The sequence below is a fragment of the Ochotona princeps genome, chromosome X (genome assembly GCF_030435755.1).
Source record: "Ochotona princeps isolate mOchPri1 chromosome X, mOchPri1.hap1, whole genome shotgun sequence".
Taxonomy (NCBI): domain Eukaryota; kingdom Metazoa; phylum Chordata; class Mammalia; order Lagomorpha; family Ochotonidae; genus Ochotona; species Ochotona princeps.
In genome coordinates this window covers 68,050,021-68,065,102 of record NC_080865.1, presented here as the reverse complement: position 1 = coordinate 68,065,102, position 15,082 = coordinate 68,050,021, and the positions used below count along the sequence as shown (strand labels likewise).

The window sequence follows — 15,082 nt, the reverse complement described above, 5'->3', positions numbered from 1 at the left end:
TTGATTGCAAAATTAGGTTTATCTTATGGGAAAAAAATCTTTCTACATGCTTTATATAAAACAAAGTCTAGACATATAAAAGACCCAGGTACTCAAACTGAATTTTCATACCAATAAAAAAATTAGTTCTAACCCAGCTTAGTGCTACTGCACACCCTGGAGAGCAGCTGGTAAAGGCTCACATGGTTGGGTCCCCATCAGCTGTGCTGGAGAACTAGATTGAACTTCTGGCTCCTGGCTTTCACTGGTGCATCCATGGCTGCTGTGGGCATTTGAGGAGTCAATAAGTAGGTGGAAAATCTGTGTCTCTCTGTCTTTGTCTCTCTTTTTCAAATAAATGCAAATAAATATGCTTTAAAAACCTAATAGGATACTTTATTATATTTGTATTTTTAAATGCATTTCATGATCTATATAGGATATTTATTGTATAGCTATATATGTTACATTTAAATATAATTTATATTTAGTATATGTTATATTTATTGTAACTTCTATTTGTATATATATTTTTATAATATATATTATAATTATAGGATATTTATTATATTATTTTCATCAGTCAAGTTGTTTGCATACCAAAAGCCATTTTTCTCTTTAAACATGTTTATTTTAGAAGCATTTGTTGTAAATCAATAAAAGCATGAGTAAAAAAATGGCCAGCACCAGATTTAGGTACACTTTTTGCAAAAGTCATTACTGATCAATGATTGGCATATGGAATATATAAAGCACTCAGAAGAAGTAGTACTTCTTTTGAATTTCCAAGCAACTAAAAGCAAATTGGGTAAAGGATATAAAAAAATACTTCACAAAAGAGGAAATATTTATGACTAGGAAACTTATAAAAGGATGCTTACCCTCATGAAACAATATGGGAAATGCAAATTCAAACACTAGGGTTATGCTTATTTTACCCATTAGATGGGCAATGGAAGTTTGAAAAAACTGAATATTGGCAACAATTGTGTGTGTGACTTTTATACACTTTTCATATGAGTACAAACTGATACAATTACTGTGAAAAGTTATTTTGCAATGTGTAGTCAGGATGAAGATATACATGCTGTGTCATGTAACAATTTCAGTAATAGGAATTATCTATAGGTTAACAGACTACTGCAGAACAGGGTAGGAAGGGTAGAATAAACATTGTGGGCAGGTTGCAATATTGAGTAGTGTAGTTCAGGTAGGTTTTACCGATAAGGTGAGCTTTGAAGAAGGTGGGAGTTTAAACAAGTGATTGTCTTGGAAAAGAGCATTCCTTCCAGGGGAAAGAATTATATACTCCCAGTGGCAAGATTAAGCCTGGGTATGTCTGAGGGACAGCAAAAAGGCCATAGCTGGGGTGGAAAGAGGAGAGCAGATGGGAAGTCAGAGAGAAAATGGAGAATCAGAAAATGCCAGGTTTTTCTGAAGACTTTGGCTGATTAAGCAGAATAGGATGCCTTTGCAGGCTTTTGAAAAAGAAGTGCCAAGATTTGATTTAGATTTTTAATGATCCCTTCAAGATTTGTGTTGAGAATGTACAAGAGGAGAGCAAGAGTGGAAGCAGAGAGGCACAGTAAGTTTGTAGTGGTCATCTTGATGAAGATGATAGTGAATTAGATCCTATGTGTATCAGGAGTTGGTGAAAAGTGGTTGGATTTGGAATGTATTTTGAGATATAGTCAAGATGATTTCCTAATAGACTGCATGTGCAATGGAAGAGACAGCAAGGAGTTGAAGGTTATTTCAAGCATTTGGATGTGAGCATATGGACTGATAGAGTTTCTATAGAAGTAGGTTTTAGAGAAAAGATTGTGAGTTCAAGCAGAATGATATTTTAAACACCTAAGTAGATGTGCTGAAGAGTCTGTTGTATATGTCAGATTGAAGTATAGGATAGAAATCTAGCTTGCAGATGTAAAATTGGAAGTTACCAACATGGGACTATTTGGTAGAGATGTTGGACTGGAAGAGGTAATGAAGAAAGCACAGATAAAATGACTAGAACAGAGGCTGAGCCCTGGGACACTCCTATTTTTACAGGTCTGTAGGAAGGGGAGCTAGTGAAGGAAACAAGAAGGAGAAGCTGGTGAGACTGCAGGGAACAGGGATATCCTGGGAGGCCAAGTGAAGAAAGCAAACCAACGAAAACGCACCACATGTGCCCAATGTTGCTGATAGTTAAAATAAGATGAGGGGTCACTGGTTGAACTATTTTCAAGTCGTTTTGTGATCCTGGCAAAAGTAATTTCAGTGGAGTGGAGGAAGTGGATCCGTGAGAGAACTAGAAGAGAAAAATCAGAAACAATGAATAGAGGCAACTCTTAAAAGGGGGTGTGACAGCAAGCCGGGGATCTGGGGAAGACATTTCCTGACAGATGGAATAGATATTGCAAAGGCCCCTAGGCAACAGTGACCGTGCTTTCTGTGAGGAACAGCAGGATGACCTCAGCAAGGAGCGAGTGAGTGAGGAATAGGACGGGCAGGAGGAGTGGAGATGGGGATGGATGGCCGTTCAAGGCTCCCTCTTGTTACCAGAGTTATGCAGGTAGAGGACCTAGGGGACTGCAGTCTCAGGCCAAGAGCTCTGATTCAAATGTTAACTTAGGTAGTACAGGGAGATGTAACATCATTAATAAGCTGAAGAGCTATCTGGGAAACTGTGGGGTGCTTGCTAAAGACACAGTACTACCTATATTCTTGTAGATATATTTGCTTTTATTTGAAAGGCAGATCTTTAAAAAGATTTTATTTTTAATTTTTATTGGAAAGTCAGATATACATAGAAAAGGAGAGACAGAGAAGAAGATCTTTCATCCACTGATTCACTCCCCAAGCAACCTCAATGGCTAGAGCTGAGCCAATCTGAAGCCAGGAGCCAGGAGCTTCTTCCGGGTCTCCCACACAGGTGCAGGGTCCCAAGACTTTGGGGGCATCCTCAACTGCTTTCCCAGGCCACAAGCAGAGAGTTGGATGAGCACTGGGCCCGCCAGGATTAGAACCGGCACCAATATGGAATCCTGGCGTGTGCAAGGTGAGGACTTTAGCCATTAGGTTACTGGGCTGGGCCCGAAAGGTAGATTTTTACAGAGAGAAAAGAAGAGAGAGGTCTTCCATCTGCTGGTTCATTCCACAAATGGCTGTAGTGGCCACAGCTAAGCTGATTAGAGGCTGGTTGCTTGTTCCAGATCTCCCACATCAGTGCAAGGGTCAAGGATGCCATAAATAAAGAAATGAATGGGAATTGGAGCAGCCAGGACATGAACCAGTGTCCATATGGGATGCTGACACCGGCCCCAAAACACATGTTATAATGAACCATACGATGCTTGAACTGTATTAACGATTCTTGTGGTGAGAGCTAACTCTTGTGGTGAGATCTAAAACACTTAGAGATATGTTATTGGGAGCCGGAGGAAAAGGCCATGTGCTTCTTACAGTGGCAAATAATTGGCCTGAATAATGTGAGCATTTTGTGCAAGTAGAAACTGTAAGTGGTGAACATGGACATTTAGTTTGAATTTATAGCAAAATAAGCCAAGGATTTAAGATTCAGCCTTATTCCTCCCTGCTGCTTGTGCCACATGTAAGAAGACCGAGAGAAATTAAAGTCAGCACGACTGAGGGAAAGGAAGCCAGCACTCGGTGGTTTGGCAAATTGCTTATGCGGATAGACTATTTCAGAAACAGGTCCAAGGGTGAGGCTGGAAAAACTATTAGCTGTTGAGGTGATTCATGTGGCTGATACATCCCATCAGGCAGAACTTCTTGTCTGATGGCCTGAAGCCATATGGATTCCACAGCAGGTCAAAAAGCTTTGGGGAAATTTATATGAAAAATAACTGTTGCAAGCCTAGATTGAAATGGATCGAAACAGGTCAAAACAAACTCAAACTACTATAGTTCGGGGAATCTCTAAGCAAGAAAGGAGTAGATTTCTGTGATCAATATTCCATCATCTTCCAAAGCAGGAAGAGAGATCCAGAAGGTGGCTCGGAGGTCAGCAAGGCTCTCCACGCAACCACAGGACAGGAGCACAGGACTAGGCATGGAATCATCTCCTGCTTGGTGCCACTGTTCTGAGTTGCAGTAGCTGTTGCTTCTTCCTATTTCTGAAGGATGGGCAGTAGCAGCCCAGACCAGTGGGAGAGCCTCCCACTGACCAGGGTGCAGGGTGTGAAGCTGTTGTCAAGCTAGTGAGGATTATTTGCTGTCTTTAAATAGAATGGAATTTGTCACATTATTGTTCATTCCTGCTTAGAGCTCATGGACTGTGGGTTTCTCTTGATGTCTCTTTTGGAATGCCAGAGTCTGTTCCATGTATGTCCCACTATTGTACTGGTGTCTTATTTCACAAGTTCACAGATAAGGAATTATCACCCAGATTAACTATAATTTTTAAAACTTCTGTGCTGGTACTGTGGTATGGAAGGTTAAGTTGCCACCCGTGATGCAGCATCCCTTTTGGGCACTGGTTCAAGTCCTAGCTGCACCACTTCTGATCCAGTTCCCTACTACAACATCTGGGAAAAAAGCAGAAGATAGCCCAAGTACTTGAGCCCCTGCCACCCACGTGAGAGATTTCTGGCTTTACCCTGGCCAAGTTCTAGCTACTAAGGCCGGCTGCAGAATGAACCATCAGATGAAGACTTCTCTGTCTCTTCCTCTCCGTGTGTAACTATACTTTCAAATAAACAAATGAATCTTTTTAAAAATCTAACTTTTTAATTATTTATTTTCATCGTATTTGAGAGACAAAGAGAGTTAAGTTTTCAATCGACTGCTTCATTCCTCAAGCATGAATAGCCGGGACTGGGACAGGCTATATTTAGTTGCAGCCCAGGAACTCCATCCAGGCCTACCAAATAGGTGGCAGGGACCTAAATACTTGAACTATGATCTGTGCCCTACCCAAGGTGCTGGATTGGAGCTTCAGCTAAGTCTTGACCCTTACACTCTGATATAGGTTGTATGCACATGCAAGCAGTGTCTTAAATGCTGTACCAAATGTCTAAAGCAGCTACAGCATTTTTTGTTCATAAATTAGAATTAACACTGCAATTAGCTTATTCTTTGGGTGATTTAAGGTTATAGTTAATGCCTTTTTTTCTTTTTCTTTTTTTTTTTTTTGAAATTGCTTTTATTTTGACAATCTTTACATAGCTATTAGGGCACAAAGAGTCAAGGACTACAGGAAAGTGGGTAAGACTGTTTTTTCCACATTATTGCTTTTTTTCTGTATCTGGGATAAAAGGGGGAGATAAAGGGAAAAGCCCCACCCAACCTCCCACTCATCCCAGGTCCCCAATGTGGGGCATGCTACGAGGGTCCTGCTCAAGTGGTTTTGATAATTCAACAGTTTTGAATTGCTGCCAATCTTGCCATTCCAAACACGATGAAATCGCTGCAGAATCCACTGGTTGACATAGTTCATCTTAGAGTCTCTGTTTGTCCCGATTTTCACTGCCAACACATGGCTGAGGTAGTTGATTGATTTGTTTTGTCCTCCATCCTCTGTTGTGGTGCCAGGTGTCCTCTGCAGGTTGCGATGGACTGCCATATCCTCCATGTGCACATGGTTATGCTGTCCACAGCTCCGTCTGAGCCTTTGAGGAGGCCCAGCTCTGACACCTGCATTCCATGGTCAGACCATGGAATCTGCACCTCTCTTAATTGTTGGGGCTCTGAGTCCAGCAGCTTAGTTGGGGAGATCCCCAAAGAAACGTTGTCCTGAGGTGATCCCAGACCAGATTCTTGTGTGTGCTTGCCAGTACAGGGCCTGGTACAGTCCGTTGCCCCAATCAGCTGTTGGTTTCAATTGCTGGGTCAGTTCTGTTTCTAGGTCTGTCTTCCATATGAACTAATGGGTATTGCAGTCCAGCCTGATTCTGCCCAACACACACTTGGCCCTCACACAAACCAGTGGGAGCTGCAGCCTAGTCAGAGTGACCTGTGATAACCCCCACCAGGCCCGCCCCCTGTCCTGGTTCCCGTGCTAGCTCGTATATAACGCAGGCTAGTCCAGTCTGTCCCACAACCCATTCAGCTCTCATACATGCCAATGGGCATTGAGGCCTAGTTCAACCCAACCAGCTCCACTATCCAGCCCAAGCACATGCTGGTGGGTGCCATTCTGTCTAGCCAGGTCTGCCCCAGTCCTGGTTTTTATGCTCTCCAGTGGGAATATAACCCAAGAGGGAAGTGCCCACTATCTCCCTACTGGGCTCACTCCTGGATCATGCACTTTCTGGGTGATTCTGCAGTTTAACTTGACAGAAGTAGCTCTTAGTGCCAGCATCTGCTATCTGATGCTGTGGTAAAGCCCAACCAACCCTCACTCATTCTGATTTGTGCTTGCACCAGTAGGGACAGTCAACCAAGCCTGGCTCTTCCCTGATCTGGCTCATATGAGGCTCACAGGTGTTGTAGCCCTGCCTGGTCTGGTCTGCCGCCATTCCAACTCATGCCCTCCAGTGGCAGTGCTGTGCCAGGAGGGGAGCCCTCCCCATTCCCCCTACCAGCTTTACCCCCTCCATCCCTGGTTCCTACATGTGCTGGTTGAGTACTGCAGCCCAGTCTGGCATGGGCCCCCTTGCCTCAGCATTTGCCAGTGGGTGCTGTAGACTGGTCAAGCCCAGCCCACCCCCAATTCCAGCTGATGCTGGTGAGGGTTACAGTCTAGCCCAGCCCAGCAGGCATCCAATCACAGCTGTAATGTGTACTGGTATGTGTTGTGACCGAACCTGGCCTGACCTACACTGTTCTAGTGCTCGGATGTGCCAGCGGGTGATGTGAACTGGCCCTGTCTGGTCCGCCCCCAACCTGGGCCAAATGTATTCCGGTGGGGACCTTTCCCTGGCCTGGTCTGGGCTGCTCCTTATCATGCTTCCTGTGCTCTCCTGCTGGGACTGTGTCCTGCCGGAGGAGCTGTTCAGGCTCCTCCATAAGAACCTCTCCCAATGCCAAACCTCGCACATATCGGTGGGTCCATGAGCCAGCCCTACTTAGTTCACCCCCTGTCCTGTCAGGAACAGTGGCCTTTCCTGACTGGCTTTCAACCCATTCCGGTTCTCACTGTTGGATGTTTCAGCCCAGCCGAGGCTTGTCCATACCCAGACACTGCTCACACATGACTCAGTAGGTACAGAGACCTAGTCTATTCTGTCCCATATCTACTCTGGTCCTCCAGAGCACCAGATGGTGCTAGAGTCTAGCCCAGCTTGGTGTTCAGTCCCAGTCCACATTTGTGCCAAGGGAGACTGCAGCCACATCCAGACCAGAACGCAGCCCCAACTCCGACCCCTGCCCTCAGTGGAAACCCCAACCCAGCCAGGGTGTCCACTTAGCTCCCCAACCAGGCTTGTTCCTAGCCATAGATTGCACACGTCAGTGGTTGCTCTGACCCAGCTTGGCACAGCCTTCACCTGTCTTGGCCTTTGCCTCAGAGGCTATGGCTTAGCATCTCTGGTTCATGCGTGACCTGTGCTCCATCCTGATCTCTATTCTTGCTTGTGAGCCAAGGTTTGCTTGGCCCTGCCCAGCCCACCCCCTTCCACGCCCAACCCACAGATTAGCCAGCAATTGGAGCTACTTTGCCCAGCCTGCCTGACCCCCAGGCCTGGACCATGTAATCATCAATGAAGTTGTAACCCACTAGGGGAGTTTCCCAAGTTCCCCCACATAACCCATTCCCAGACCCAGTTCCCATACATGCCAGTGGGTGTTAGGCCGTGCCTGGCATAGTCTGGCCTTCCATTCTGGCCTTGTATGAGCTGGTGAACATTGCAGCCTGGCCCATCCCACATCCCATTTTAGGATGTACATTCAGGTGCTGCTGCCTTGACCAACCCAGACTGTTGTCGGTTCCCCTACCCCTGAGTGATGGTAGGTTCCATGGTCACATCTAGCTCAGGCCATCACCATCCCAACTCCTGAGCCAACCAGTGGGACTAGTATTTACACAGGGTTTGGCCCACACATGCCCCACAGAATCTACCCCAGAAATGGTTCTCTCATGTGCTGATTAATGTCATGGCCCTGCTTAATGTGACCTGTCCTCTGATCCAACATTCTGTCAGGCACTAGGGTCTGGCCCTGCTAGACAAGACTCTAGCCCTAGCTTTCGCATAGATTAGTGTATGGTGGTCAGCATTGTTGAGTGCTAACAAGTTCTACAAAGGACTCATAAGTAGGTAAGTATATCAGTCTGACCCATACAGATCGTCTGGTTTCTCTCCTCCAAACCACTAGGTCTCAGCACCCTCACTTACCTTCAAGGAAAAGTTACTCTGTCGTTGGGAGTCCTTCTGGATTGATTTGCAACCCACAAGCACAGTGGACGCACCTAGGCAGCAATTCCACACCGCCAAGACGCCAGAGCTTGCTGCAGGTCCGCCAGCGGGCGGGGCCTGGCACCAAATGGCGCACTGGTTGCCTGGGCTCAGCTTATCACATGGTCGCAGGGGCTGGAGCCAGGGCCCCAAACTTGGAGTCCAACCTGACCTGGGACCTCCCAGCAGTCAACAGGCTGCTGGAAGTTCCCTTACCCCAAACCCCAAGGTCACTCCCTCCTGGTCCCACCCATCACATAATGTTGGCAGTTGGTGAAGCCCAGCCCACCCTATTTCTCAGAGTTCCCCTCTCAGCGTACTCACCAGGAAGTGAAAAGCCTCTGGAGCCCAGGCTGGCCCAAGCCCAGCTCACCACATGCCAGTGATGGCTGGAGCCAGGGCCCCAAGCATGCAGTCTGTCCCAGCCCCGGACCTCCCAGCAGTCAACAGGCTAATGGAAGTTCTCTTACCCAGACCCCAAGGTTGCACCCAGTTAATGCATTTTTCATGTGAGCCCTTTAGTATTTGAGTGGACAGAAAGATGACAATTACAGATTAAATTGTGTCCGCCTGAATTTCCTGTTGATGTCCTCTCAGTTCTTCAGAATATAATCTAGGCCATCTTCCACCGCTTTCCAAAGTGAATTAACAGAGAGCTGGTTCAAAAGTGAAGCCATGACAAAAACACACACATACAGGATCGTGCTATGGCAGATGGTGACAAACTATTACACCGCAATTTTATGTTGCTTATCTAGAACCAGTGCAAGAAATTCCAGAGACTAGGTGATTTAAACAAAGTATATTACTTCATATTCCTGGATACCAATGATCTTCTTTTTATAAGTATACCAGTCATACTGAGTTAGAACCTACACTCATGATTTCATTTATGTGACAACATATGAATGCATATACAAAATAAGATCCTCTAGAGCACAGCAGATGCCGGCAGTATATTCGTGGCCCTCCATTAACTGTGAGCTAAACAAATATTTGTCTTTAAAAATTACACAGCCTCAGGCCTGGCGGCGTGGCCTAGTGGCTAAAGTCCTCACCTTGAATGTGCCAGGATCCCATATGGGCGCCGGTTCTAATCCTGGCAGCTTCACTTCCCATCCAGCTCCCTGCCTGTGGCCTGGGAAAGCAGTGGAGGATGGCCCAAAGTCTTGGGACCCTGCACCTGTGTGGGAGATTTGAAGTAAGTTCCTGGCTCCTGGCTTCAGATGGGTGCAGCACCGGTCGTTGTAGTCACTTGGGGAGTAAATCATGCAACAAGACTCTGTCTCTCCTCTTTTCTGTATATCTGACTTTGCAATTTAAAAAATTACACAGCCTCAGGGGACAGGCACTATAGTAGGCTAGGCCTTGGCTTGTGGCATTCCATGTGGGCACTGGTTCATATCCCGGATGCTCTACTTCCAGTCCAGTTCCATGCTTCTGAGTTTGGAGGGCAGCAGAGAATGGACCAAGTGCTTGACCTTCCTAAATTCATATGGGTGACCCAGAATATTCTAGCTCCTGGCTCAGTCTGGCTCAGCCCAGGCCATTACGGCCACTTGTGAAAGTAATTAGTGAATGGATGCTCTCTCCCCCCCTTCTCTCTGTAACTCCCATTCAAAATAATAAATAAACCTGAAAGTTTAAAAAAATTACGCTGCCTCAGCTATTTTGTTATAACAGGAGAAAACAGACTAATAACATGTTTCAACGTATGTATTAGGAGCAGGGGGGATGCAATTCAGATCACAGCACTTGTAAAAACAAAGTCCTTGGTTCCTAAAAGAGTAAGCTCTTTTTAGTACAAGAACCAGAACACAGATTTTCTGTAATATAGGTCATTAGCAAGTATTACAAGTTTACATTCAATGGGCGATTCTGATGTGCTTAGCAAGCCATGTGTGAGTACATTTTAGTCCCTTCCTCTACTAACCCCAGCCTGAATTATTACATCCCATTTAAGAAAAAATAAAACAAAAACTTTTGTGGAAGGCAAGGTAATCCAGCTTTTATTCTAGCCCCTACTCACCTTGAGATCAGCGTCAATCTTGTTACTACTTCATTCTCAGATGAAAGTGTGAGTCCATGTGACTTCCTCCTCCCAAGATTTTCTAATTGACTCAGAATTGCAGGGAAAAAACACCTCACATCTCCCAAGTTAGGACCCACTGGCACCTGGACAAAGATTGCATTTTCCATACAAATAATATACTAGAGGTTTTCTGATTTGTTAGTTGAAAAGGTAAACGGAACTAGACCACTAAGAAGAAACCACAGGAGACCCAAGATATGATGCTAGTTACTATTTTATTGCTACATTAGAAACGAAAGTTAAGCTGAGAAGCTGCAAAAGCAGGCAACTTCTTGTATTATTATGAAGCAACAGAGGCATACATTGTAGATTAAAATTGGCTTACTCTGTAAAAGGTGTGAGAACTACTCACACAGAGGTAATCAGTGATGATTTTTAACAGCATGTGCCATCTGGAATTTCAGCTATCAACAGGAAGTGTAAAAATGAAACTTAAAGGGACACTTATGTCTTAACCAGGAAGTACATGTGCGAAATCATAAGGTGCCTAAAATCTCTACAAGCACATAGGTTAACAACAACAACAACAACAACAAAAAACCCCCACAGGCCTAAAATGAAGAATCTTCAGTGATGTTGACATTTGCTCTTGGGAGGAGATCTGCAACTTATGATGTCTGAACACTTTCTTTCTCCTGCTGTATAGCTAGAGGGGGAAAACAAACCAAAATCACTAACAGTATTTCAATTCACTTTCTTTTAAAATAGATCGGTCACACACTTTTGAGATGCCAAGAGACTAACCACAAATCCTCAGTGTGTGTATATAGCCAAATGTGTCTGTTGATCACCTAAACAATCATCAGAATTTGCACGGACTGCACATTACTTCCCCATTTGAAAAACATATTTATGCTGTTGTCATCTTTCCCATAGACTTGAGCCTGTAAAGGGGGACACCTTCTCCATATTTACATACCACCCTATTCATAAATTACTTTCAAATAATTTTGGCTGACTTTGACGCAATCAAGTAAAGCTGGCGTGACAAAAAGTGTCCTTCACCTCTTTTGAACATGGTTGGCATTTCTGTACTAGACTTTTAAACTCTGGAGCAAAACTGATCCCTTGAATTTGTAGGCCTCAAATACACCCAAAAGCTAAACTTACTTTAACTGCTTCATCATCAGGTAGACCAGGTTTGGCAGGGATGAGCTCATGGCCCCCAATTTTTACGAGAGTAATTTCAAAAAATGAAAAATGGACAAAACTAAGGCTATATAGCGCTAAGTCCATTAAGCCAACATTGGTTCTAGTATGTTTTCTTTATAATTTTACAAGAAAACAGGTTTTTTGTGAATTTCCCCATTACTACTAGTGTCTGTCAAGTGACAACCTTTTACATAATCCAAATAAGACAATGACTTGATAATCATAATTGACACATTAAATGGTTCTGTAATTATTGCTTACATTGCAGCAAAACTTACTAGAAGATGGGTTTATTTACTGAGCCTATTAACTTTCACTGTGTCTCCATTAGAAACTCCCCATGACTTACTTTCCTTTGATGGAAGAGTATTTTTTTCTTCCGTATTAGTTTTCTTCAATTTTGACTTGTCAAACTTCTCTACTTCTGATAAGTCTGGCTTGTCACTCATCTTGGCTAAATGAAAAAAGTAAATTTCAGTTAACAGAAATATTGTATTAAAGTTACCAGTCAACTCATTTTATATCTATGTATACTTCACCTACTGGTTTCAACAGGAAAATAGCAATACATCTTTAAGCGATCATGTTTTTATAAGAATACTTTCTAGTATGCATCACTAGGTCATTTCTCACGGGTCGTAAATGCCCCTGGATCAGAAGGTATCGGCACTAGAGAGCCAGAGCCAATATGTCTGACTTTCAGTTACAGCAAAGGTAAAATGGAGGTGATGGAACCCCAAGAGCCGACTGCAATGAAGAAGAAAGGAGACTGGGTTAAGCAGGTAAAGCCTTCCATAGCAGCAGACAGCACTATTCCAGCATCTTCACTTTCCCTTCAACTGCTCTGCTTAGGCATGGGGGGAGGGGGACACAAAGCAGGGTGGCACAGCTGTGTGAAGTTCTTTCCATGTTAAATGCCCAAGGACACTAGCTAAGGTGCTACAGAAGGGAGGCAACCAATCTGGGGGCACTTTCTGTAAGGTACAGACCCAGGACTCCAGAAGGATGCAGTCAACCAAGCAGAGGAGGGTCTTACTTCGCCAGGTTTTCTCTGGAAAGGGAGAGGCTAGGGACAAGGCTCAGGGACGGGGGACCCTGGGAACCTCGGGTTTGCCAAGCCCTTCCTGGCCTGCCTGAAGGGACAAAAGGAGATTGCAGACTCCGGAAGGCGGGGCTGCGGTGCGTACCCGGCCCCACCCAGGCAAGGAAACAGCTGTCGGGTGCTCGGAAGGAAATGGGGAGGGCCGCCACGCAGCCGGATGAACCCCCACGCAGCCGCAGGGACCCCAAGCAGTCGGACGGACACCCCCGCAGTCGGAGGGACCCCACGCAGTCGGAGGGACCCCCGCAGCCGGACGGACCCCCCCGGCAGCCGAAGGGACCCCCGCAGCCGGAAGGACACCCCCGGCAGCCGAAGGGACCCCCGCAGCCGGACGGACACCCCCGGCAGCCGAAGGGACCCCCCCCGCAGCCGGACGGACTCCCCCCCCGGCAGCCGGAGGGACCCCCCCGGCAGCCGAAGGGACCCTCGCAGCCAAAGGAACCTCCGCAGCCGGACGGACCCCCCGCAGCCGGATGGACCCCTCTTCCCCCTACTTCCCTCAGGTCCAGGCTACCCAAAGACCCTGGGTGGCCGCGACGAAGACACCAACCCCTAAGCCAGGAAGCCAGAAGGAACTAGACAATAGCACAGCCTGCCAGGAGCAGCTGGGCTGCTTGCAGGAACCGCGCCCAGACCGCCGCGCGGGGAGGCGAGGGCCCCGCCCAGGCGCGCTCCCGGGAGGCCCAAACGCGCCTCTGGGTCCCCGCGGCCTCCGAACGCCCACCCTGGGACTCCCCAGCTCCCCTCGCCCACCCTGCGTCGTACACCCAAAGCCCGACCCCGCCAAGGGCTGGGCGGCGCCCCAAGGGGCGCCACGAAAAGACAAAGACGCCGGGTGCCCGGCGGCGTCGCCGCGAAACGCCACCACAACCTCGCCCGAAGGTCCTCAAAGCGCGACCCTCACCCACAGCCGCGCGGCCCTGGCGCTCTCCCGCTTCCCTTCTCATCCTTGTCCTGCGGGGCTGTCCCCCCCTCACCTGGACACAAGAAGACCCGAGAACAGACGTGTGTGGGAAGAGCGCACTGCAGCTCACGCAGGACCAGGCTGGCGCTTCCGCGGGGGAGCCCTGCACTTATAGCCGGGCTGCAGGCTCCATCTCCAACCCCGCCCCACCCTTCTCTGATTGGCCGAGGGACTCCAGGCTCCTCCCTGCCCCACCCTGCGCCGCTTTATTTTTCTGTTATTACTAGTATTGTTACAGATTTACTTGTTTATTTGAAAGAGTTATAGAGAGGAGGGGCGAGAGACTGCAAATGACCCCAGTGCCCAGCACCGAGCCAGGCTGAGCCGGGCTGAGCAGGGCTGAGCCGGGCTGAAGGCTGCAGCCAGGAATTCCATCAGGGTCTGCAGCCAGGAATTCCATCAGGGTCTCCAGGTGGGTGGCAGGGACCATCTTGGGCTGCATTTCCAAGTGCAGGAGTAGGGGACTGGATTGGAAGTGGAGCAGCCAGAACAATTCCAGACCAAATGAGATGCCTGCATTGCACCTTAACCCGTTGTGCCACAAAGCAGGCTCCCTACCCTGCACTTTCAGCTTTGCAGGGCCTGAGTCCACTCTCACAGCAACCAGGGCTTGGTGGTAACATGACCGAACCGGCTTTTTGAACCCAGTCCCTGTACGCAAGGAGGATGTGAGACTCAGGTGTGACCCAGCTTAGCATCCATTTGGGCAGCCGGACTACCTTCATTACCTCATCTTCAAACTCTGGTAGACAGCAGAGTAGGAATTCGACTGCTCGACAGTAGGGTGAGAAAATAAGATTAGCACTTTGTCTCAAAGCTCGATTGATGAGCTTGTTACAGCACCAGATAAATCTCAAAGACTCCTATCCCCCAGCTACTGTTCACAGAGCCAGTCTCTAGATGTGCCTTGGTAGCAGGCTGGCATTGTGGTGCAGTATGTTAAGACGCGGCTTTTGACACTGGCTTCTCATATATAGGAGTGCATTTAAAATCCTCCCTTCTACCAGTCCCCATTTCTTCTCATTACAAAAAAAAATCTTCTTAGTTTCTTGAATTTTTGTAAGCTTCTACGGATATGTGAGTTACTGAAGAATGGATGCCTAGCATAAATTTTCATTTTTCCCGTGTGTTTTATGTAAATTATACCATAAATCCTGCTTCTGGCTAATGTATCTGACACCTATGTGAGAGACCAGGATGGAGTTTCTAGCTCCCAGCCTAAATTAAGTGTTTGTGAAGAGACAGAGCAATGGAAATGCTCAAAAACTGCAGGCAATGGTATACATTGGTCTGACCACTTAGGCAAGCATCCAACAATGTGGATTACTGCAAAAGGTGCACATTACTGACTGCAGAAATACTGCTCCTGTGTACGCAGTCTAGGGGTGAGTACATAAAGAAACAAATTCTTCACAGCACATATATTTTTTAATGTTTTAAAAACATCTGTTTAT

The 15,082-nt window shown here is 46.7% G+C and overlaps 1 protein-coding gene across 3 annotated transcripts; it reads right to left on the bottom strand.

The window, feature by feature from the left end:
* Window positions 1–10,932: 10,932 nt before the first annotated feature.
* On the bottom strand, window positions 10,933–13,646 carry LOC101523942 (thymosin beta-15A). Of its 3 annotated transcripts, none has more exons than XM_058658429.1 (3): window positions 12,106–12,251; window positions 11,912–12,016; window positions 10,933–11,056 (listed from the first exon to the last, which is right to left on the bottom strand). In XM_058658429.1, exons 1-3 carry the CDS (start codon window positions 12,131–12,133, stop codon window positions 11,019–11,021), a joined length of 171 nt encoding a protein of 56 aa, XP_058514412.1. In that variant the 5' UTR covers window positions 12,134–12,251; the 3' UTR covers window positions 10,933–11,018. The 3 variants fall into 3 exon arrangements, with proteins under 3 accessions (XP_058514412.1, XP_004590221.1, XP_058514414.1); XM_004590164.3 differs by lacking the exon at window positions 12,106–12,251 and adding an exon at window positions 13,642–13,646 and having other exon boundaries at window positions 10,945–11,056; XM_058658431.1 differs by lacking the exon at window positions 12,106–12,251 and adding an exon at window positions 12,599–12,772 and having other exon boundaries at window positions 10,945–11,056.
* Between the last annotated feature and the right edge of the window lie 1,436 nt (window positions 13,647–15,082).